At 35.0% G+C, this 22,971-nt stretch overlaps 1 protein-coding gene across 29 annotated transcripts in view; it reads right to left on the bottom strand.

Annotated features, from left to right (window-relative positions):
• Window positions 1-22,971, bottom strand: part of TRDN (triadin) — a 233,824-nt gene that overhangs the window by 128,683 nt on the left and 82,170 nt on the right. For all 29 annotated transcript variants that reach the window (XM_082049372.1, XM_082049345.1, XM_082049347.1 and 26 more), the window contains 2 exons: window positions 20,706-20,765; window positions 5,167-5,242 (listed from right to left, as the gene is read on the bottom strand). In XM_082049372.1, coding sequence (XP_081905498.1) covers window positions 5,167-5,242; window positions 20,706-20,765 — 136 coding nt within the window. The remainder of the gene's footprint in view (window positions 1-5,166; window positions 5,243-20,705; window positions 20,766-22,971) is intronic.

Genomic DNA, 22,971 nt, shown 5'->3' with positions numbered 1-22,971 from the left:
ATGGGATGACCAGGCTACACATCATCTCTTCTACATGGAACATCTGCATTTGAAAGCTCGAAGAATATTAATCCAAGTAAGTATTTTCCATTTCTAGGTGAAACACACAAAAGATTATTGCTTTTCTGTAACAGTTAAAAAACATTTTTTAAAAGTTAAAATAATCTTCAGAGTTATTTAATTTTGTTTTATTGGATAGATTTGGGTGAATATTTATTTTTAAATGCATAATCTAGTATTGTATATTGGACTATTATTAATAATAATAATGAAAAATGAGTCATATGTCTAATCAAAATGTACATATCTTTGTACATAATTTTTCTACATTCTGGTAAGCCTTTCTCCCAATGTCTGTTAAGTTTTTTCTGTCTTAAGCTAGAATAAAAGTAGTACAGAAGAGCCTCATGTCATTAAGTAAAATGTCAAGGGCTTTCTGAGACAGTGAAGATTTAGTCTTTTTTCATTACAGCTAAATCATTAGAGTTTACTGCTTAAATGTCTAATCTAAATCATTAAATAACTCACTTTGAAACATTGTGCATATTATTTTAAAGGTTTTACTGTCTTCAAAACAGACTCATGGAGACACAGGATCCATATTTCTCAAAAAAACTTGGTTTTATTCTATATATACAGAATCCTGTTAAAACTACCTAAACCGTTTCTTCTAATAGACTATATTAAAAGCTAGTCCATTGTATTATGATATTTTTGACATAAACTTTTAAAAATTATTATTATTATTCTGCCTTAGATTCAAATTTATCAGAAAATGGATTTTCATCCAAAAATCTTGTCAGTATAATTTAAAATGTTCTAAATTTGGAAAAAAACTCAAAATTCTGATTTTTGAAAGATTTCTGTTGTGTCTTGAATCACTGTCTTTCACTAGAAAGATTTTTTTAAGGGTAATTGATTTTATTGTAGAAAAGAGAAAAGGTTTTTATAGAACAATCTGTTTACAGAAGAGAAGGCCATTGACAGACTGTACAGAGCTATATTGATTTGTACAAGATTTATACACTTCTATAGATCAACAGAGCTTTGTCAAAGTTTGTATTGGCTTTAGTAATTTAGATGTTCTTAGATCCACTAATGTTATATTCATGAACTGAGGTATAGACTAGAAATTCCTCTTAATATAGTCAGTGTACATTTTATACAGCAACAAAAATAGATGTACATTTCTATTTCAATTCCAATTTAGCCTTAACAGGAGTTTTGGAGGTAGTCAAACATATTTCACAGCAATTCACTTCACTGTAGTCTGCAAATTCTATAATTAGAGGATTCAAACAGTGATCTCGGGAGAACAGTTCCGTCCCACAAAGATCCTCTCATGACCTAACAGATATTTTAAATTTTTCTTTTTTACCTCACTAAATATCACAACTACCAGCAAGATGACAACAAACAGCCAGTATACTTCAGTCAAAGGAGGGGGATATTTCAGAGCTCATCACAATCCATTAGCAGATTGGAAAGTTATATTAATGGCAATTCAATGATAAATGCTTTCCCACTCAAAGATACAAGCACAAATTTCTAGGACAATATAACTTGGAAAATCATATTCAGATACAATGTTGTTCAAAGTTTTTTTGTCATATAGCATTCTTCAAAGTGGTATGAAGTATCCTGTTTGAAATCATACACAATATGCATTAAGATGCCTTCCACTTAGAGAAGGATTTTGATACAGGCTTCTCACAAAGGTGCTGTGATCTTGTGAGAAAGCAAAGACATGCTATTCTGGAAAAAATAATATGAAGCCTTACTATTATAATAACTAACTAAGCCTCTGAGCATAGTTTCGACATTTCTTGACTTACTGCAGCTTCTTCCTGAAAGATTACTCTGCTATGCCAGGGAGCATAACATGGGAGGACTATCAGAAAGAAGAGTCTTTCTCAGGTGAATGGGGAAATGGAGGAAGTGAAAAGCTATCTGAGCTGAGCAAAAATGTCAACACCTGAGGGGCATATTCTCAGAGAATCAATGTACACTGCAGAGCAGTTTTTGTATGTTGGTGGATAACAAAATACAAGAAAGCTATAGTTAAAAGAGGTGAAGAAGACTACAGTCAAGGAAGAAGCATGTTAAAGTCGAAGTTCAGATAGTCATGGAGAACAGATCTGTTCAAATTACACCCAGTACCAGTGTCCTCCCTTGATGACAGCATCAATGTGTCAGACACATTGAGATTGCTGCTTCCAAGTCCCTGTGAAAGCTCCAGAAAAAGGTAAGATAAAGGATTTAAAATTTGTTTTAGTTCATGGTTGCCCAAACAAGTTTTCCAGTCTTGGAACACAAGTAGAAGTTATTTATCAATGTCTTTTAACAAATTCCCTTTCTCTCTCTCTCTCTCATTTATTGTTACTGGATATTTTGTTTAGTTATTTACTTCCATTGGTGACCTGCAACTTCAAACTCTTCATTGAACTTTGAATGCAAGATATCAAGACAGCAGGGCCTTTTGAAAAGAGCCAAACCATCAAGAAATAGGAGAGCAATGATCTGTTCTTTACCTTTCTGACCAGATGAGAACAAAGCATTTTGCTTTCTGACCAGGAGACAACTGAAAAGTTCAATTCACATGAACACTTTTCAATGTAATTCATTGCATACTACTAGAACATACTGTACAAATTGGGATTGTCTTACATAATCACCGCTTCTCTGTAAGATTCACTGTGGAGGTGAAGGAAGAGAAAATGGCAATGACAAAGAGAGAAAAGTTGAGATTTAATACATAATAACAGTATCCTGTTTTTCTAAGGTCTCACAAATTCAGTAGAATATAGTTTTTACAGGGCATTGGATACTATCCAGGAAAAGCTTTCCATTTGAAAGCATCATATAATCTAAAAATGTTTGAGACATCTGGCACATATACTGCCACTATTTTCAAATTATCAGAAATCAAGAATGGTCCAAAATTAGCTAAGAAGGCAGTGGTAAAATGGGGTAACATTGAAAACATCTTAATCTAGAAAAACAGTAACATATTTTCAGCCTTTTCAGGCTTCATGGTTTTGTATCTAGTGTCTGGATATCACTGAGTCACTGAATAATACTGAGTTGGAAAGCCTAGGGTTTTAATACAGCAGTTTCATATTTTATATGTATATAATCATATATTAATTTCCTATGTGACAATCATTATGTTACTTCTTATGGATTTACGTTTCTTCAGAGCAGATTTTTTCTGTCAAAGGATGGGCCAGTCTTTCCATGTTATATAAAGTACGTTTCTCAACTAACAAATGCTTGCACTTGTTCCCTATTCTGAGAAATCATATTATCTTCAAATATATTTATAATAAGAAGGATCTTCTGTTTCAGTCTGTCCCTTCACCTGATTAGTGATATTTGGTGATATACCAACCATGAAGGTATATAAAGATTAAGAAGTCACAGACAGATATCTCTTCAACTATTCCAGAGGTATGAATTTCCCTGCCTATTCCTCTTTTCTCCTTCTGATATTGTGCCAAATATTCTCATAAATTACTTAATTATTTTCCCAAGAGATGGAATAAAGCTTCAGGGTTTAGGGCTCCTAAAGGCACTGTGGCACATTTTCTTGTATACAGAAACCACACAATAGTGCAACATAAGAATAGCTTTTCATAGCAGCATTTTACAAGTAATTCCTCCTTCAGTTCCTCCAAAACTCTTGCATGAACATTATTGTGTCCGAGTGACTGGCCTTGAGTCTTAAAGGGAATTTAGTTGTATGATTCCGAGCAGATAATCTGCTCCCCAATTTGTTTGCCAAATGGGTGCCTAATTTACATTCACAATTACCTCAATTGCATGCATAAATGAGCTAATGAAACACACAAATGTGTAACTGGTCATAAATAGTCATTTCTATGTGCAATTGCAGTAATTGCATGCTCCTCATGATTTTGGAAATCAAGAACTTAATGTTAATTTGATTCTAGTTCATGTTGTATAACAGTTATATTTAAAGATTAAGTTGATCACCGAGCAAATGCAGCAGTCTTTTTCTATTATGTTTTTTTTCCATTAGTGTTAATTGGTGGATAACAGAGTTTAACATTGCCGGAACTTTTTTTTTTCTGATGAGCAGGGTTCAAATATTTCTCTAAAACAAGCAGACTGCAAATCTATTTATGTACTACATAATGTCACACTAACTACAGTTTTATACCTCTTTAAACAATGTGTTTATAAAGAAATATTCACTTGAGGTAAAATAGATTTTGGGAAACATGCAAGTCATTTAACTATTTTTATTAAAATCTTCTGATTCACAATAATCACATTAGAAATATCTTATTAATTTAACTCTTTTAGTCATAAGTTCTGCCAAAATCTGTTTCCAAATGCAGGCAAATCTTGTAGCTCTTGTTACTTATTCTGCTGCCATCCCATCTGTTTTTCTCTTAGATTGTAATTGCTTTCTGGATAGCATAGAAATAAGAACTCTATGAGATACATTACCAATGTGACTGAATGACTTTGAAGTATTATATGAAAACTACTATAGAATTACAAGACCAGACTCGCATGTTTTGTACTTTTAAATTGTGCAGTGTAGAGACCATGAACGTATATTGTAGTAGGGGTTTTAAGTCATCAGACAGTGCATTTTAAAATTAAAATTTATATTTCAACTATTTTACTGTTATGATTAGACTGTAAACAACAGAATTCATTTGCAAGAGTTAGGTTTTAATCTTCGGAAGGTAAGATCTGACTTTGTATTTTTCTTTCAGCTGTTTTAACAATAGGAATAGGGTTGATAAATGCAGACACAGAAATATTATGTTCATTATTGCAGATAATACACAGAAACATTACTGAATAACAATAGCTGAAAGAGTAATCCAAAGTATATTAAGAGGATAATGTTGATTATGTTTACAGTTAGATGGCAACTTATGGCTGAATACCATCCAGATTGGGCCTTGATCCTGTAGTCTATTTCACTCAGGAAATCCCGTGAACCATCTGTGGGACTACTGTAGGGAATATTTAGGTCTGGTCATGCAAATATGATTGTGCCATTCGCGCCCCAGACCTAACTGTTTGGTCAGTTTTGTTATATAGGTTATATTTATAAAGAAAATCCATTCAAACAGAGAGTCAAATTAATGAGTAGAGGTCAATAAAATAGGATAAAACTCAAACTTGCCTTCAATAGCTGGTGGGTTCTTTCTTGGACTATGTTCTAGAAGAAGAGGAGGTGGTACCATTTCCTTATGTCCTGCACATGAGTACACACATTAAGAAACATAGAAAATGTATTCACTAACAGGCTGAGCAGAATCACTGGGAGGCTGAGTTCCCTTCAGAATTGTTCATTTTTAAAATATTACACTGTGCATAAAAATTATTATCTTCCAGACACCGTAGGAAGGAAATACATTTCTCCACAAATAAAGTAATTAATTTCTTAGAAACACATTTTAAATCAATGAAGTCCAAGTAACTCAAGCATATGCTGAAATGTTCACAGTTCTATTTTTCTTCATTAGACTAAAAAACTCTGAAGAATAATACTATAATAATAAGGTTATATATTCATGATGCCTCTTCTACAGTAAAAGCTTATTTCCTTCTGTCAAACAAATGATCTTCAGTCATTCCCTCAAGTCCACTTCTTATGAACTTCTTGAAACGCCAGTAAAAATTATTATGTTTCTCATCCTTCAGGATTATTCTTAATTAGCCAATACCAAACAGGTCATGCACTGTAAACACTGTCATGGTTCTGATTCAAGCTGCTAACTGAAATGCCTTTACTCTCTCAGAGTGTTGAACTGTACTCTCTTATAGTACCAAACTGGGACTTTCTGTACTGTTTTAGCCTATGTGCAGATACCATGCTTCATCCAAACTATTTTTTCACTTAATTTCCCCAAAGTTTCATAAACAAATCTATTCTATTCTTACATTACTTATGCTTCTTTTCTGGTTTATAACACCTGTTTGCAGTGTCCTTATTTTCTTTTAATTTATTTCTCTGACATTTATGCTCAGTAACTATCATGTCATTGTCATTTGCAAAGCACAATCTGTTGTAACCTGTGAAATAAAATTAAGTAGATAATTATAATATCGATTCAGTCACATGCATCAGCATACATTCACTGCACCAGAGTCCACATGCAATCAGGCTGTTAAATCTCAGCTCCAGCTCCACATCAGAAACTCAAAGCCATGCCTCATACTTGGTGATAGAATCAGAAGAGAAATTAAGATCTTAATGAGCCTTGGAAACTGCAGTATCATACTTACCCCTCTCGTTTTACAAAGGTATGTATACTCATGGGGAATGCATGAGAAAAACATCATCTTGAAGACAGCAGTGGGATGTGAGCACCACGGTCTTAATGTTATTGCATCTCATCAGTGTATGTATGATCGCAGGTGGATAATTTGCAAAAATATACTTTAGTTCATCCAGTAATTTGTATAAAATATCACACACACAGCCACTCAAAATTGACTTGCATGCCTGAGCCACTGACAAAATGTTGACGCACTGACAAAATCAATGCATTGAATGTACTGTGCAACAAATGGCAAAAATCTTAGGCTTTACATGTATTGCATATCTTGGCAATAATCACAAGTGGGTATTTACGAATCCCATCACAAGATGACTCTAGCCTCAAAATGAATGGTAAGCAAACTTCAGGAACCCAGACGTGTAACTATGATTTTCCAAACACTTTATGTCTTAAGAAAATAATCTTGAAATTGCAAATTGAGCTAATGAAGTGCTGAATACCTTTTGATGCCAATCAGAATAGAAAATTTATATCCACAACCTCTGTCAAGATAGAGAAACTTCATTAATAGAATTCCTGGTTCAGAATGGAAACAAAAACAATACAATATGAAAATTAATTAAGAATGGGTAAATAATCTTAGTCTTTCTGCTAGTTTTGATTAAAGTCCCAGACTACATTTTAGTTGTTTCTTCCTTTTTTTTTTTTTTTTTTTTTGTGTTTTTTGGTTTTTTTTTGTTTTTTTTTGTTTATTTGTTTTTGCCTAAGCTAGATAACGTATTCCTAGATGGGAAAAGTGATGCATTTTATAACTTGGACTAGCTGTTTTTGTGTGAAAGAAGAGAAAGGGCAGTGTCTCAGAATGAATCAGTAATGAAGAAGGATAGTCAATAATTTGGACTGCAGTGTGGTATCTACTGCGTGGGGTAATGATCTAACATCTCTGGGTCAAAGTATAGGCTGGCCCCATTATCTTCCTGTTCTTTGCTGTAGCAGCAGTTTTCAAATGATTGAACCAGTGTTCGTTAGTATAATGCTAGTGCGATACCACTTATTGCTAATGACTTGTCAAGTTCCATTTTATAGTTTTAGAAGTTTTAAGCAAATCATTTATTTCATGCAAATTGACCACATGATCCAATATGAGAGTGTTTTAAGCATGAAAAACTTAATCTTCACAGATCAAAAACTTTCCCTTAGGCCAGATTGTTTGTTCTGAGCAGGTTCCCATCCACTCTGATAAAAAGCTTCTTTAATGTTTCCATGTGCTATTAAATGTCTCTGTATTCACTTTGATGGGAATGCAAAGGCCAGTAAGTGAATAAATATTTTATCCATTCTTTTGATGAAATATGTTAAAGGGGATAGCCTAAGTCAAATTTCTTTTATTTTCCTTTCTCTATCCTCTGTAAATTATAAAGCACAAGTGTTTTTTTGCCGTACAAAGAACTCTTGAGTAGAAATGAGGAATTGGTCTCAGCAGACCAGACCATTAGGATTAATGGTGTCTACTATCTTGACTCCAGCAGTGGCCAGTTGGACAGATATCTATGATGTAAATGAGAGGAAGGCAGGATGTTTTTAATGATCCCAGTGGACAATCAAATTAGTCCATGAATCATGACAAGTCAATTATCCAGATTACCACTATTATTATTGGGCATGCAGTTATCTCACTGCTTTAAAAATGCAACCACAGGAGAACACTGAAATTTGGTGTGTTCATATTTATTTGCTTCTCATTCCTAATGCAGACTTTATTCTTCTACTATGAGAGAAGCCGAAAGGGTTCATTTGACTTGATTATTTTTAATTGGGGGTTTGTTGCTCCAAAACACATAGCTGCAAACACAAAAATGTGCATACATTTCTATGCCTAATTTGTCCATGCAGTTGTGATACAGATACCTCCTTCAAAGATGATGTTGTAAACAGCTATCTGACAACAAACTGCAGCCAGTGGAAACCAAAATAGAGAAATGTTTTGACTTTAAGCTCATGAGAATGTGCTCGCCAGGAGAAAAAGTGTCATGTTAAGACATGAGTAGCTTCCTCCACTGTCTGAAAGGAAAGAAATATGCTGCAAAGATGAATAAAAGGTTTATGACACTAGATGGTAACATGAATACTTCATTGAAAATAAGCTGCAGTCCTCAAGCTCTGCGAAACTTCTGTCATCAGTGTTTATTAAATCACTTGAGATGTCATGAAGAAATTAATTCTGACTTGGTTTATGAATATTTTAGATTTTATATTACATGATAAAGAGTACAAGACAAACTTTAATTACCTTACTTTTCTCAATCTAGGAAGTGTCTCTCTACATGTGTCAAAAATGCCATGTCCAAGCATTGAGGTTAAATTGATTTTTATGATAACAGCAAATTGTGGGTTTTCTTTCTTCTCTGATCTGCCCAGTTCAATTTGTCTGCAGTGACCTTAATTGACATAGATAAAGTCTCAAAATTTATCTCTCTAGATCAGGAGATCATGGGATAAAAGAAAATGCTTCTAAAATGATATAAGATTATTATATATTTATTATTAATATTATTATTATAATAATAATTATTATTAAACAACTAAAAGTGTTGTGTATGGCTGAATATTCCAATTGGATATGGGAAAAAATAATGCCACCACAGAAAGCAACATGTGCAAACACCGTTCCTTTGACTTTGCACTGCCACGTGTCTATATGCCAGTGATCTAAACAGTGGGAACCCTACAGTCTACCAGTATCAATATTTTGTTACAGTGTCTCTCAAATAGCACAGGGAAATGTCTTCAGATAAAATACATTCTCCCCACATGTGACAACTTTCCCTAATGATAATAGAAATAATTGAATTAAATTAAGTGTGCTCTTTACAGAGTCATTTGTTATGAAAAGTAAGTTCAAATCAAATGTTTTATGAAGCTTGGAACAAGACATGTATCAGCAGAATGAGGTAAGACTGCCAAATACGCTTTTAGAGGACTGAAATCTTAATGGAGTTCCACTGTTCTGTCCAGGTTTCCCGTTTTGACGTGTAAGTTAAAGACAAGCCTCTCCCTTGTTATCAGTTGTTACTCTTCAGACATTAGACTGTCACTATTCTGAGGAAGGATTTCTCCACTTAGGGTGTGTGCATGAAAAACTACCAGCAAATTGTTTTTCATTGAGAAAGAATAGCTGAGGACCAAGAGGTGAGATTGCGTAACTTTTTTTAAGAAATCAAATGCTCATATTGGAGAAGGAATGAATTGAAATACTGGTGCCCCAGGTAGGCAACCTCTCTAAGGAACATCTCCTAACATGGTGGTTTATGAACACTAGTAAATTAAATGGTACCTGGGAATGTTACTGGGCTCTGGAATTCAGAGTTGCCATCCCTGGAGTTTTAAAAGACACATAGATGAGGTTTTTAGGGACATGGTTTAGAGGTGGATTTGACAGTGTAAGTTTAATGGTTGGACATTAGAGGTCTGTTCCAAACAAAATGGTTCTATGATTTTTTTGAATAGCCTCTGACATTTTTTACCTGCTCCAAGTAGTAATGTCTCAAGCTATTCACTGTCTCAGTTCAGGAGTTAGCAAGGGCCAAGGACTGCTCCCAATAGACAGTCAGGGTGCAGGCAGCCGGTTTTGACCTTGAGGAAGTATAATGAATATAGATCGCTCTATGACAGAGAACAGCTGAGTTGAGTTTGATTTACTAATATAGATGTAGTCCACAATTCTTAAAAGTGATAACAAAATAATGTCAAATGGAAAAAAAAATAGTTTAAACATGATCTTAATGACCTATTCGGAACTCAGTCTTTGACAGTGGTAGATGGACTTAATGGATAATAAAATATATATATATATTTTTTAAGGAGGAGGTCTATCCTAGCTGCTAACACATATTTCAGTTTTTCAATCATACTCATGATCTGTCTCTTTGTTAAATGGATGATTGCCCAACATGCAGTGAAATTCTCCTTTTGCATGAGGTTGATATTACCTAAGGAAAAACACTGCTACAGTATATGCAGCAATTACTAGCAATACAATCCTTCAAATTTTCATATTCTGTTATATTGGCTATCAGCCAGTTACTATTATGATGTGTAAGAAAATAAGAAAAGGAGGCATTACATGGATAATGCCCAATAAATCTATATGTTGCTCTTGGGTTTAAAACATGTTACAAATATTACAGATAATATTGGAGCTCTGCAGAGTGACCGAATTATATGGAAAGCATGTAATTGAGAGGTACTCCTCCCTCAACACACAGGCAACATAACTAAGCCCATTCTAAATAACCTAAAAGCCTTGGGGCACCATCATAAAGCTAAAAGTGAGAACCAGTAGGTTACCAGTGAATGTATAGGAAGGATGGGTGCAAACTGATAATCTAAATGCTCTTTTGAATGGAGTGGGGTGAAGGATTACATTTTCATTCTCAAGGTACTGAGCAAAAAGTAACAGCAACTTGGTAGCTTATATTTTTAGTATGTAGAGATTTGAGTTCATCCTTTGTTTTTGATGATGCATTCTTATATATATGTATATGCATTTATAAGTACTTAATATAGACTATATATATATATGCACACATGAGCCCGTGTGTACATATGCATGCACATATATACATAAATACATATAGCTATTTAGTTAGTGATGCTTCTGAACAGAAAATCCTTTTTCTAGCCCTACTTGATTTGGTAACTGAACAGGTGTGAGATTCCACTAATATGAATTCCTGGAGGCTGTGTGAACATCAGTTAGTCAGTACGTTTTCACTCAGCCACCAAACCCAATTAAAGTCACAGCTGGGAATTTGTTTGATATTTTCTTATTTTCCCATGGTTTTGTATCTCACACAATGCAAGTGTGCATAACAAGTGTACAAATTAGGCAAGAGGGGCATGAGTAGAGCTACAGGTGTTTTGGTGTTTTAACCTATAAGCTGATGTTATTGGTCCAACCAGTAATACATGCAATGTATCTTAGCTGCACAACAGAGCTGTGCAGTTAAATCCATTTACAACAGTAAATCTGTTGAGAATTTTTTTCCAGAGATTTTTACCATATTGGGGCTCCAAAATCCATCTTTAACTCAACCCATATCTTGTGAAAGTTATTCTAATTTTTGTGTTCAGAAGACAGAATTCATAGAGGAGTCAAAAGTTTTAACAGCTTTGTCATTACACATTAAGTAAGAAGTCACACAGCTTTTCCTGATATTGAAAGAAAATAATTGAAAAGAACTGAAAATAATTGAAAATTGAATTATCTCCACTTCCTCCCATTATTTATCATGTGAATTTAGCGGCAAAAAAATCCTACATATTATGTTTAGAAATATCAAAAGATGAATCTCAAAGAACTAAGTCCTAGGACAGTAAATATGATGGGTTATTGTGTAGAAATGTTGGCTTGTTGTAGTTATTGCTACCTTCTGCAGTGCAAAAGAACTGTGAAAACAGATTATAAAATAAAAAGACATCATAATCCTTCCTCCCCCCAAATAACCTTTAATAAATTGGTATCATATACAGTGATGCCTAGCATAATTAACATGAATATTAGGAGTTGGTATAGATGCATACTTTCCACAATATTAAGTATCCACAGGAAAATAATTAAAACAGAAAAGAAAACACTACAATTAAATACTTGCTGCTAACAATTAAGCAGAATGAAGGGGACTGATAAGCTATTGTGATGCAAAGCAATAGACACTGACTATGCCATGGGATCACTGTTAGGTAAATTCTGAGTTATTTATATTTTGTTTGTCTGTACGTAGCATCATTTCAATTGTCATTAGTCCAACTGCATCTCAGAAACATTCAGTGCGAAAGTCAGAAAAGCTGTCTAGATGTTACTTCAGGAATACAAAAACCTTATGTTGTCTTCAAGAAAGAGTGCATACACCATGTCTTGCTAAACAAAAGCAGCCTAGCATTGATAACATCAAATTACAGATTCTATAATCTCTCACAACCAGAGATCTTTGTAGATAATGAATACATTTAATATAAAAATAACTGGAAGTCCAACAAAATCCAAATAGCTATGGTCACAAGCTAAGAATTTTTTCACCTCTCTGAATCTTTTTGTCAGAATGAGAGAAACAAGAAGTTATTGATTGTGTTACCTGTCTTGTTTATACTTGACAGTCACCTAAGAGAGTGAATCTACAACCATTTTTCTGAAGTTAGGATTTCAGTAAAGCAGTTTGAAGTTAGAGGGAAAAGAACTGAGTGATTTTATCAGATCAAATATCAGGAGTAGGGCCCAAAAGTGCAGAAATGTTGGCTGCTGATTCCTGTTCATGACTTTCATGGAAGTCAGTGAGAGCTAAGTATTAAGTAGGCATTTAGTATCTAATACCTTTGAAGGTTAGGCTCTGTACAATTAAGAAACTCAGTGACATGGTTGTAATATTTTTGGAAATTACAAGGTTATGACATAATGATAATAAAAAAAGAAATATTGAAATTTGAGACTAAAATTTACACTGTTTTAAACATATGGTGATGTTAGGTTTGATGCAATACTCCTCAGCAGCTGTGGTTTCTACAGTAAGACAGGATACATTGTCTGAATAGTTGCAGCCTGAAACAATCTCAACTAAAGCTTCTGGGTTTGCATAAAGGACAGGAAAAATTATGAGGAAGACTAGAGTTAAAAAAAAAAAAAGGTAATAATGGAGATGATTATACTTTAAACCAACCACATTTTGGTAACATCTGATTCTTTCTTCCCTTTTCTTTTTCAAAAAAAAAAAAAAAAAAGCCTCTTTCCTGTTATTTTTAGGACAAAGAGTTCTGGGAATCACTCTCATGAATTCCAATGCTTGTGCTCAAGGCCTTGTCTATGATTTTTGGGAAGTTGACTTAACTTACCATGACTTTCTATTCCACCTATAGACAGATATAACAGAAGTTTTCTAAGGAAAAAAAAGAATGTTGTAAGAATAGAACAACTAATAATTTCAAGGCTTATGTTCTATGAAAGCAGAAGCTGTAAATACTGGGGCTTTGTTCTAATGCTAAAATTATTTAAGCTTCTTTTGTTTGTCACATTTGGACAGGAAATACCCTCCATGTTTATCCAAGAAAATATTTCCCTCTACATTTTTTCATTTTCTCTTTCTCTGATTCCCAAAATGTTATGGGAAAGATATTATTGTGATTCATAGTTTTCAGAGTAGCACTGCTGGCTTCTTGGCTGAGCCAACAGTTGCTTCTGATAAAACCATTTGAAATCTCATAGAAAACTTGTCATTTCAAGTCTTTATTTGAGCAAAATCCTGGCTTGTACATTTTTAGCATACTTCTTGAATGTATCTAGGCTCTTTCTCAATCAGACATTTAAAAGTTAACTTTTAGACAGTTAAATGTAGATAAGTCACCCGAGGGATCCATTTATAGTCAATGGAGAAAAATTGGTACCTTCAAAGGGTGATTCATCTTTTCTATCTTAGGCATCTTTTTAGGATGAAATTATCCTCTGGAGGCCTTCATTTCAAACCATTGGCTATAAAGACAGCTAAAGGTTAAAGTTTGACAATTAAGTTTTGGGTATCTAAGTGAGGTGCAATGGATTGCAAACATCTTATTTTGCAGTTCTATATAAAGATGACAGCATATGCCACCAAAATATTCCAGGACTAAAATCAAGAGCCATGCATGATTTTTCACACTGTAACTGCTGCCTAGTAACACAGCACTCCCCCAAACCCAAGCAATTATATGAATGAATATCACATAAAGAGACAGGACTTTGTTGTCAAGCTTAACAAAAAAAGAACCAAACCAACCAACCAATCAAACAAAAAAAACCCATCTTTTTTTTAGGTTTAATGTGTGTGGGTATTGAATGCCTTTTGAACTCTATGTGCTGTTTACTCTGTCAGATAATATAGAGTGTATTGAAGGAAAAAATGAAACAAAAGGTATGAAAGTGAAGTATCAGAAGGACAACATTTCCTGATGAAAAAAAAAAAGAAATTAGTCCTGACTCTTTTTAGGTATATGTCAGTAAGTTGCTTGTCTTTTTTGACAAAACAGATAGATGCAGAAAGAAAGTGGATGGCAAAAGAAAGAAGTGCCTGAAGAGAGAATGGTGAAGGGAATGGACCTGCCATAGTGACCTGCCACAGTGGCTGGGGACTGGGCGTAGAAGGAAGTGGCCACAAGCAAGGCGGGGAGAGCACATATCACTTAGGCCATGGCTGAACACTGTGCTCACTGCGTTGCACACGTGCACACTGTGTTGCACGTTCTCAACGCAGAAAAAATGAGGAATTATTGTGCATCTGGAAACGCTTCATGATGGAATGTATCTTGTCGAAGCATTTGGAGATCCTGTCTATGCTATTCTTATCTGTATGGTATGGTGATCAGATACTGTTTCTGTTGTTAAAACTAAGCTTCATCATTTTCCATCAGAGAGAACAAAGGATCTATATTTGGATGCGGAAAGTAACTTCTCTCAGTCCCACAGCAAAGCAACAGGTTTTGCCTTGTTAATGAAAAATTCAGAAGAAAACTGGAAGCTCTTCAGTACATATTTTTCCTTCTTCGTGATGTTTTGGTGTATTCAGCATCAGAAGGTGTTTAAAGGCACATTTGCATAGATCTCAGCTGTTTTCCCTTTGATTTAACTTGAGAGAAACTCATTGCGGTGGACTTCCCTAAGACAGTTTCAGGACTATATTCTAAAGGTAATGTGTTCATTAGCTCACTTATAATTTTAGAAATAGATATATTTTAGAGGTATATAAACCAGGCTTATATAACTAACTGAAGGGGAAGTATGTGGGTTTTCATGTCTCGTCAAAGACAGATATTCACTTGCAACCCATATAAGGTTCATTCTTTTGTGAAAAGGTTGGCATTTAAGAAGTAGTTGATTGGCTTCTTAAATGATCCTTGATTTTGAAACTTGATTACTGAATAATATGAAATAGTTATAATATGAAATAGTAATAATAAAATGTAATACAGGTGTGTGAATACTTGCGTTCATCTGGTATCTCTGCATTCATGGATTGGGTTGGTTTATTTCCATTAAAATCGTGGATTTAGGCTCATTTACACCAGCAAAGGTTTTGGCTTTCTTTTGTATCACATAAGTCTGACTCCTCAGGGTGTCTTGCAGTGAAGTATCAAAGAAAAAGATCCGTTCCTCTCTGCAGAAGCAGAATACCACACATTCCCTGGGTAGCTGCTTCTGAGAGTGTGAAAGTAATTTGAAATTTTTTTGGCGAAGTTCCAATAAAGTGCCATAAGAGTGTTGACAGATGCAGCTTTGTGTGCCAGCATCTGGCTCTGATTCACAGTGGAATGATATAAACAGGGAATAATGGGTAGCTGTTTTGCCTCTGTGGGATGGTGTCAGGACTGTGTGCTGATAATTTCCCCATTAAAAGATCAATGTCATTTCAGAGTGAGCAAATAGACACAGCTTTTGGGTAAGAGAGGACTCAGACAAGAACCTCATTAAAATGACATCAGTGGATATCTTCACACAGTTTTACACAACCTAACAGAAATGTAAAGCAGTGATATTTAGACACCAAATTATAGCCAAAACTACTGCAAGAACTGCACTTTAATAAATTTGTTAGAAAATTTTCAATAATTAAACTTTGTTTTCAGTTTCTTGTATTTAAAATTGCTCTTCATTACTTCTTTCCTTTCAGACTGTTTATAAAGTATTCAAAACTCTACCAGGAGATTACTAAAGGAATGTTTATGTCGTTCCCTCATCTCTGTTTATGTTGTCAACAGAAACAAATGTGTCGACAAGTGTTTCATCATATGAATAACTTTTTTTAAACTGATGGACAGTTAACTATCAACTTTGAAGATTAATCCAGATGAGTTTCTGCAAATTTTGTGATACAGTACCGCCCTTAGAGGGAGAAGACGTGAGTCCTTAGCTAACTTTTCTGTTTAAAAAATAAAACTGGAAAAGTTTCACAGCTCCCAAACTGTCCCTGTAGCCTTTCACCAAGACAAATATCTGGTTTGCTTCATTTCTACTGTAGACGAGAGGACTATTTAGTACATGCCATCAGGGAACTTCTCTCCAAAGGAAAAAAAAATTCATTAGTATTCTCTCTTAAATGTGAAAGCCTATAACTCAGTCCACAGTTTTTCATGCTGAATTTCTCCAAACAAGGAGCAAATAACATGTTTCTTTCTTATTTATTATGACTGATTCGTTATTGCACTTAATCAAATACATGCCCGGAGAAACTACACTAGTATCAAAATTGTCCCTATGTAAATTCAATGTTACACCCTGTCATTGATATATCCACAACACATCCTAGTCTTTAACCAAGTACAAGTGACACTTAAAAATAGTTCAAGAGTTTTAAGTGTTTTGCTATCTGAACAGCAGAGGGCAAATATTTAACTTCAGTGCTACAGCCCACCCACAGCAAATACAGGTATTTTTACTTTCAAAATTACACACTTAATACTCTCAGTATTTTTGCACTAATACACTCTGTGATCTTGCAAATTGAGGTACTTTTATACCAGTATGTCCATAAATCTTTTTATATATTATCTGGCAAATATCATACTGTTGACGTCTTGGAATTCTCTTACCATGTTGTGTAATAACAATAATCCCGACCCTTTGAATACTTCTTGACAATGGAAGCGAAGAGACAAGCAATGGAAGAACATTGTAGACATGATAACTGTCTATGTTTGTCATACCTTTTTTTTTTTTCTTTTTTCTTTTTTTTTTTTTATGAGCATATCTGCAAAGGGTAAGACTTTGATGAAAACGTGGGATGACTGTTTCACCCTATGGGATACACTCTTGCTATGTAAATGTGCCAGAAATCCTAGTGAATTTCTCTGAGGCACGGATTTTTTCAACAGTATAAAATTAGCAAAATTATCTACATCACTTTGGCTTTCAGACCCTGGCATGGAAATACACAATAAACATAGAGGGTAAATTGATGAAAGGAAATGGTATAGCCACTTTCCTTTGCAATCTAGCTATTATTGGAAACAGTCATGTGTTGGTATAAGCTTCATAGGATAATTGGATGCTTCAGTGTAAAGATTTTAGATTTCTAGGCTATATTTACAATAATATCACATTTGTGTTCCCACTGTCTTTGTTGTCAATTAGGTAAGCGCAAAGATCATCCAGTAGTGAGTCCAGCATACTGTGAAATATAAATTGTTTAACGAAAACTAGAACACAGTAAAACCACACACATAAAGTAACCTCCAAGTGATTAAAATGAAAACAAAATCTGACCATGAATATACAATATGCCACAATATGCCTGTGGGAAATAAGGGTGCCATGCTATGACCAAATACCCAAGAGATGCTTGTTATTCTCAAATCAGCAGTATGCAGCATGCACAACCACATGCTGAGGTGAGCATGCAAAAATACAGACACGCAAGAATCCACTTGGGTAGATGCAAAATAAAAAAAACATTTCATTGGAACAACTCCTTGATCTGTCACAGTAGTTCAGGAAATGTAAATGTAAAGCAAGCTGGCGAACATTGCGGGGAAAGCAGGGGAGGAGTGGTAAAACAGGAGTATGGCACAGGAGGAATAAAATAGAGTAGATCCAGTTAACCTAGAGAAGCATGTGTTACATACTACATTATCTGACCTCCAATAGATTGTTCAGTTGACTGTGAAAATGTACTAGCTGGTATATTTTGCAAAGTTTATCTGATTAATCAAACACAGGGATCTGAGTTTTAAGTATTTGATCAGTATAAAATGTCATCTTTAATGGTCTACTTTGCTATAAATTCTTGCAGAACATTTCTATAAACTTAAAATAGCCTAATGCTGTTAATGAATACAAATTTTTCGATAATACAAATAGTTCAAAAATACTATCAAAGTAGTTGTTATTACTGATGTTCTATATATAAATACATATGTATATATATAGTGTCTACGGAATCTAATGAGTGGGACACTGCTCTTATAAATTCAAGAAGACAGAAATTCATATTTGGAGTAAACAATCCTACAAAAATCCAATACATCGACATGAAGGAATTTTCTACAAGATTTTTTTTTTCTCCTCCTTCACAAATGGCAATATTGGGATTGACAGAGAAGGTTCCCGGTTTGAAAGTATTACCATATCAGGGTGACTGCAGTTAGAATCTTCAGCTGAATTGCACTCAAATCTCTTGGTTCAGACCATGTAATTTACCATGAAATATAGAAACTGATAAAAGAATAAAATATAGCAGGTTTTAAAGCTAATTGGATATTAGCGTTATTAAGGGGACTCAGTGTGCTTGTGTTTCCCCATGTTAATCTATTAAAAAAATGAATTACAGTAGTATTTCAGTTCACAAAGTCTGATGTGAAATGAGCACATTGCCTGAGAAGGCAGCAACAAACACTAACTGAGCAATGTTTGGTGGCACTCCCCTCAATGATTTCCATAAAGAGCAGACACCTGGGCATACCTGGCCTTTGCTTCTCAAAGACAGAGTCTGGATGTTTCAACATTGCCTTTCACAGCTTGTGGGTTGACTAAAGCTTGTTCTGAACACAATGCTTTATTTTGCATTCCACAAAAAGGTCTCAGACTCCATCACAACAACCATTCATGCCATTTAACTCCAGATGTCAACAGAAAAATCTCTCGTTTTACAGGTGGAGCCATGAGTGGACTTTTGGAGATTCTAAGTTAAGGTGCAGTCCTCTTCCTTTTCTCCTACAAATCAGATGTTTTAAACTGCTTTACGATTTATTTCCACTTTCTGGGGCCTCAAGGTGTCACCCTAGCTATTTACCTGAAGGCCAGCTGACCATCCAATGATCACTGAACATTTTTCAGATGTTTAATCTGTGATTTATTAGCACAACTGTATCACAGCATACTGAAATGATGCATGGCAAACATTGGGAGGCAAGAGCAGACAGTCATGTCTTTTATCATCTGAAACTCAAGTCACTGCAGACTCCCCTCTCTATCTCCCTGTTCCCCTTCATGGTCTTCCCAGTTTCCTTGTAGCTGGAAAGCTAAAAACTGAAAAGTAGTCTTCTCCAAAGCATGCTTCTCACAGCATGTCTGCTCTGCCTTAAGAGAGGGTCAAACAGGCCAGGGCCTCACCTGGGAAAAAGAGCTCTGACATGTGTCAAAGCTACTTGCAAATGTCAGGAGAATTACAGGAGAGATCTTGAAGATCTCCATGCAAGTCTTTATGCTGTGATTTATTAGTGGTACAGGTGTGTAAAGCCAGAAACTGGGTGAATCACACCTGATGCAGGGGTATATTTTTTGAATCAGAGTGTAACTGAAGGTGTCTGGAAGGTTTATGCTAACCTTTCTCTCACTCTGAGCCTAGACCAGTCCTTTTGCTTATAACTGTCTGTCTTTAAAACTCCAAATCTTTTTATATATGATATGGCAAGTGTCCAATATTTTGCTCTCTTTTAATGGGGCCCCATATCTCTGCATGTTGTTGTCTGAGAACAGGCCACACAAACCTTTTCTCTTCAAAATCCCAAGCTTGTTTATTTTCCCTTCTCAAAAATCAGTGTCCTACCTCTCTCCATTTTGAGAGTCTCTGTTTCTCAGCTACATCCTGAGGAATTTCTAGCTCTGACTGGACCTGGAAATGTGAAGAGAGGACCTAAGCCACAAGGTAGAGATAAAAAAACATATCCAATTCAGAGAAGTGCCAGTGGAGAGCTTCTTGAGCAAATAACTGACTAAACAAAGCTTGTGAGGCTTAGTGTGTCCTTAAATAGTTTATCCTTGACTCTTTTCATAAATATTGTTGCTTTTAATTCCTAATATTATGTCCGCTCTATAGTATGTGCTCTTGCACTGGATTTCAGAAGAGTGTTCATTAAATAAGGTCATGGTAAATTGACTCAACATTATGGGATGACAGTCATCATCAGTAGCTCTAGCTTCTTTTTTTTTGGCTAAGAATTGTCTGTGTTAGAACAAATGGACATGGAGATGTGGAAAGAGAGAGGAAGTGATGGATCAACTAAGATATTTTATATACTAGGAACAACAATGGCAATTCTATTTTTGAAGCATTCTGGAGTTAAGGCTTGCTATTTGTGGGGAAAAAAAAACCCCAATAAATAGTTAACCACAAGCTGCTTCATTTTGCACCTCAGCCAAAAAGAAAAGCATGGAAAATGTTAGCAATTTCTATAACCTTCCATTGACTCTACTTTTGACATGACCTTAATTTTAATTCATGCATTGTAGACAGAAAATTAAAAGCTTTAATAATACAGCCATTAGCTCATATGCTTTATTAAAACTATTTGCACACTCTTTGTTGCACTTGTGAGACCTTTCAACAATACAATGCACACTTTTAATACATAAAGGAGCAGAAACTCTCAGGGAAACAGAAGAATATTAGAACAGAGTTCAATGATGTAGGAAAGTACCTGGATAAAAATCCCCTTGTGCAAACATGTCAATCACATAGCGACAGAATGCATATTGATCTAACAGAGCAAAAAGGAGAAAAACAGTAATGAAGTAGATTTAAAAGGTTGCTGCTATTTAACAAGGATGATTAAGCTTGGCAGTGTAAAGACACATTTCTTACTTATATGTTTGTGTTTTTTTCCTGGCCTTCAAGGAATTTGCATGTTCAGGAAGAGATACTTAATTGTCCAGCCTCCCAGCCAAGAACTTCAGAGCTACCAACTCTTCTCCTGGGCTGGCAGGGCACTGTGCACACCCCAGGTCAGCAGTGCACAGCCTTGGTGTCGGCCTATGTCCTGACCCCCAGTGCAAGTACTGTGCAAACTGCTACCTGGCCACAGGTCCCAAAGACTTTTTCTTATTCTTGAAGATCCATTTCAAATAAATGCAACCATGTAATAGCAAAATTCAATAAAGCTTTACATCACAGTGTTTTCTTAATGTTGTTTTAACAGTATAATCAATACGTACATTTAGTGAATGGGAATATAAAGTGAACAGTATGTACTTACACTCCTGTAGCGATGAGATTTTCCAGAGAATTTTATCATCTTACTATAGAATTATTTTCCAAAGACTAATCTTTACAAATATTTATGTATGTATATATTAAATCTGTGTATATATATATATATATATATATATATAAACTATGCTATTCAGAAATCGGGGCTTCTGAATATAAGTTAGAGTGATTTCAGAAATGTTTACTCTCTATTGATTTCTCCTGTACATTAGCAGATTTGGAGAGGTTAATAAAAATTTCTAACATTAGTAACTGATTGCAAAAAAAAAAAAAAGAAAAAAGAAAAAAAAAGCAATATTATTGCTGGATTCTCCAGTTGGCCAGAAAAAAAGCATGTTGTCCCACTCATCTGTAAGGGACATTAGCTGTGAAAGTTAATGCTGATGACTGAATGTCAGCTCTGGTTAGCTAAGTTAGTTCCCAATTGTCCTTAAGTTAAGCATATTCATCTGTTTGTCCTAGACTGTTCTAGCACAGTTCCTAGCCTACAGAACTTACATCTCTTCCTCTCTCTGCCTCCTGTTGCATCTCTCTCCTACCCACCTACAAAGCCCCTTACTTCCTCTTTGCCAACTTCAAAACAAAATTATGCAGACTTTGGAATACTTAAAAAAAATTAAATGGCATAACTGTTAAATGCAAAATCATGTTTCCAAGGATATAACACTCATTCTTACATAGTTCACTGAAGCATCAATATTCGTTGATGCTGGGACATTTATGTAATTACTGCTCTGCTATGTTGACTGCCATAGCAGTCATTGGGTGGAGAAGGGCAACTTTCAAATAATGGTTTCCTATGCAGTTCCAGAAATTAGGAAAGGGTTTAAAAACTCAGCAAATATCCAAGTGTTTCTACTAGTTGACAGGAGCCCATGCAGTATTTCTTGTTACTGGGACGGTGAGGGTAGTACTAGTCAGTATTGTTGAACCTGGGGCAAGAATTTCAAGATATACACAGGGCTGTGGCTATAAACTTTGCTTTTAAAACCTTTAATGACTATTCATAATAGTTTATACTTTCATATTTAGGAATTCAAATTTATCATTCTGGTTGCCTCCAGCTTTGGATTCCATCCTCAAGGAATCTAAAGAATTTGTTTGTAATATTTGCCTGAAGTATATATATGCTAATTTTCTGAAAAGAAGTCAGCAGCCTATGTGTGAGGAAACAAGTATGTAGAAATCTGTAGACTCAGTAAGCCCATCTAAAGCCACTGAAGTGAGAAAAGTGTTTGCACTGACTTCAACACACTTCCAAAGAGGGCCTCAGTGAGTCACTCTGTATTCATAATTAAAATGGACAAATGTTGATTTTTTAGTCCAGAAAATGAATGGCAAGGGCACAGCTCTTGTCAACAATCTTGAGTTTTCCTTACTCCTCTTTGCCAAAACAAATTGCCTTTATCCATACTCCCCCTGGGGCAGTGCCTCTGGACTGTTTTAGGTCATTGTAGGGGAGGCTGCTAGATGGCGAGGGACAAAACTATGTCAGGGGACACAAACTGTATGGACAATCACATGGCAGAGCACAATCCTATGATAGTTCTGTTTAGGTTATGATATAGACATAGCCTTCACTGATATTGCAATTATCAAATTTTTAAATGCAGTAATATAGACCAGGATTAAAATAGACTTTTTTTTTTTTTTATGTAGTTTGAATAAACTTTAAAAAAAAGCTTAATCTTGATTGT

Source organism: Streptopelia decaocto, assembly GCF_964273445.1.
Source record: "Streptopelia decaocto genome assembly, chromosome: 3".
Taxonomy (NCBI): Eukaryota; Metazoa; Chordata; class Aves; order Columbiformes; family Columbidae; genus Streptopelia; species Streptopelia decaocto.
Note: the sequence above shows the minus strand (reverse complement) of the source record. Positions and strands in the feature narration are given on the sequence as shown.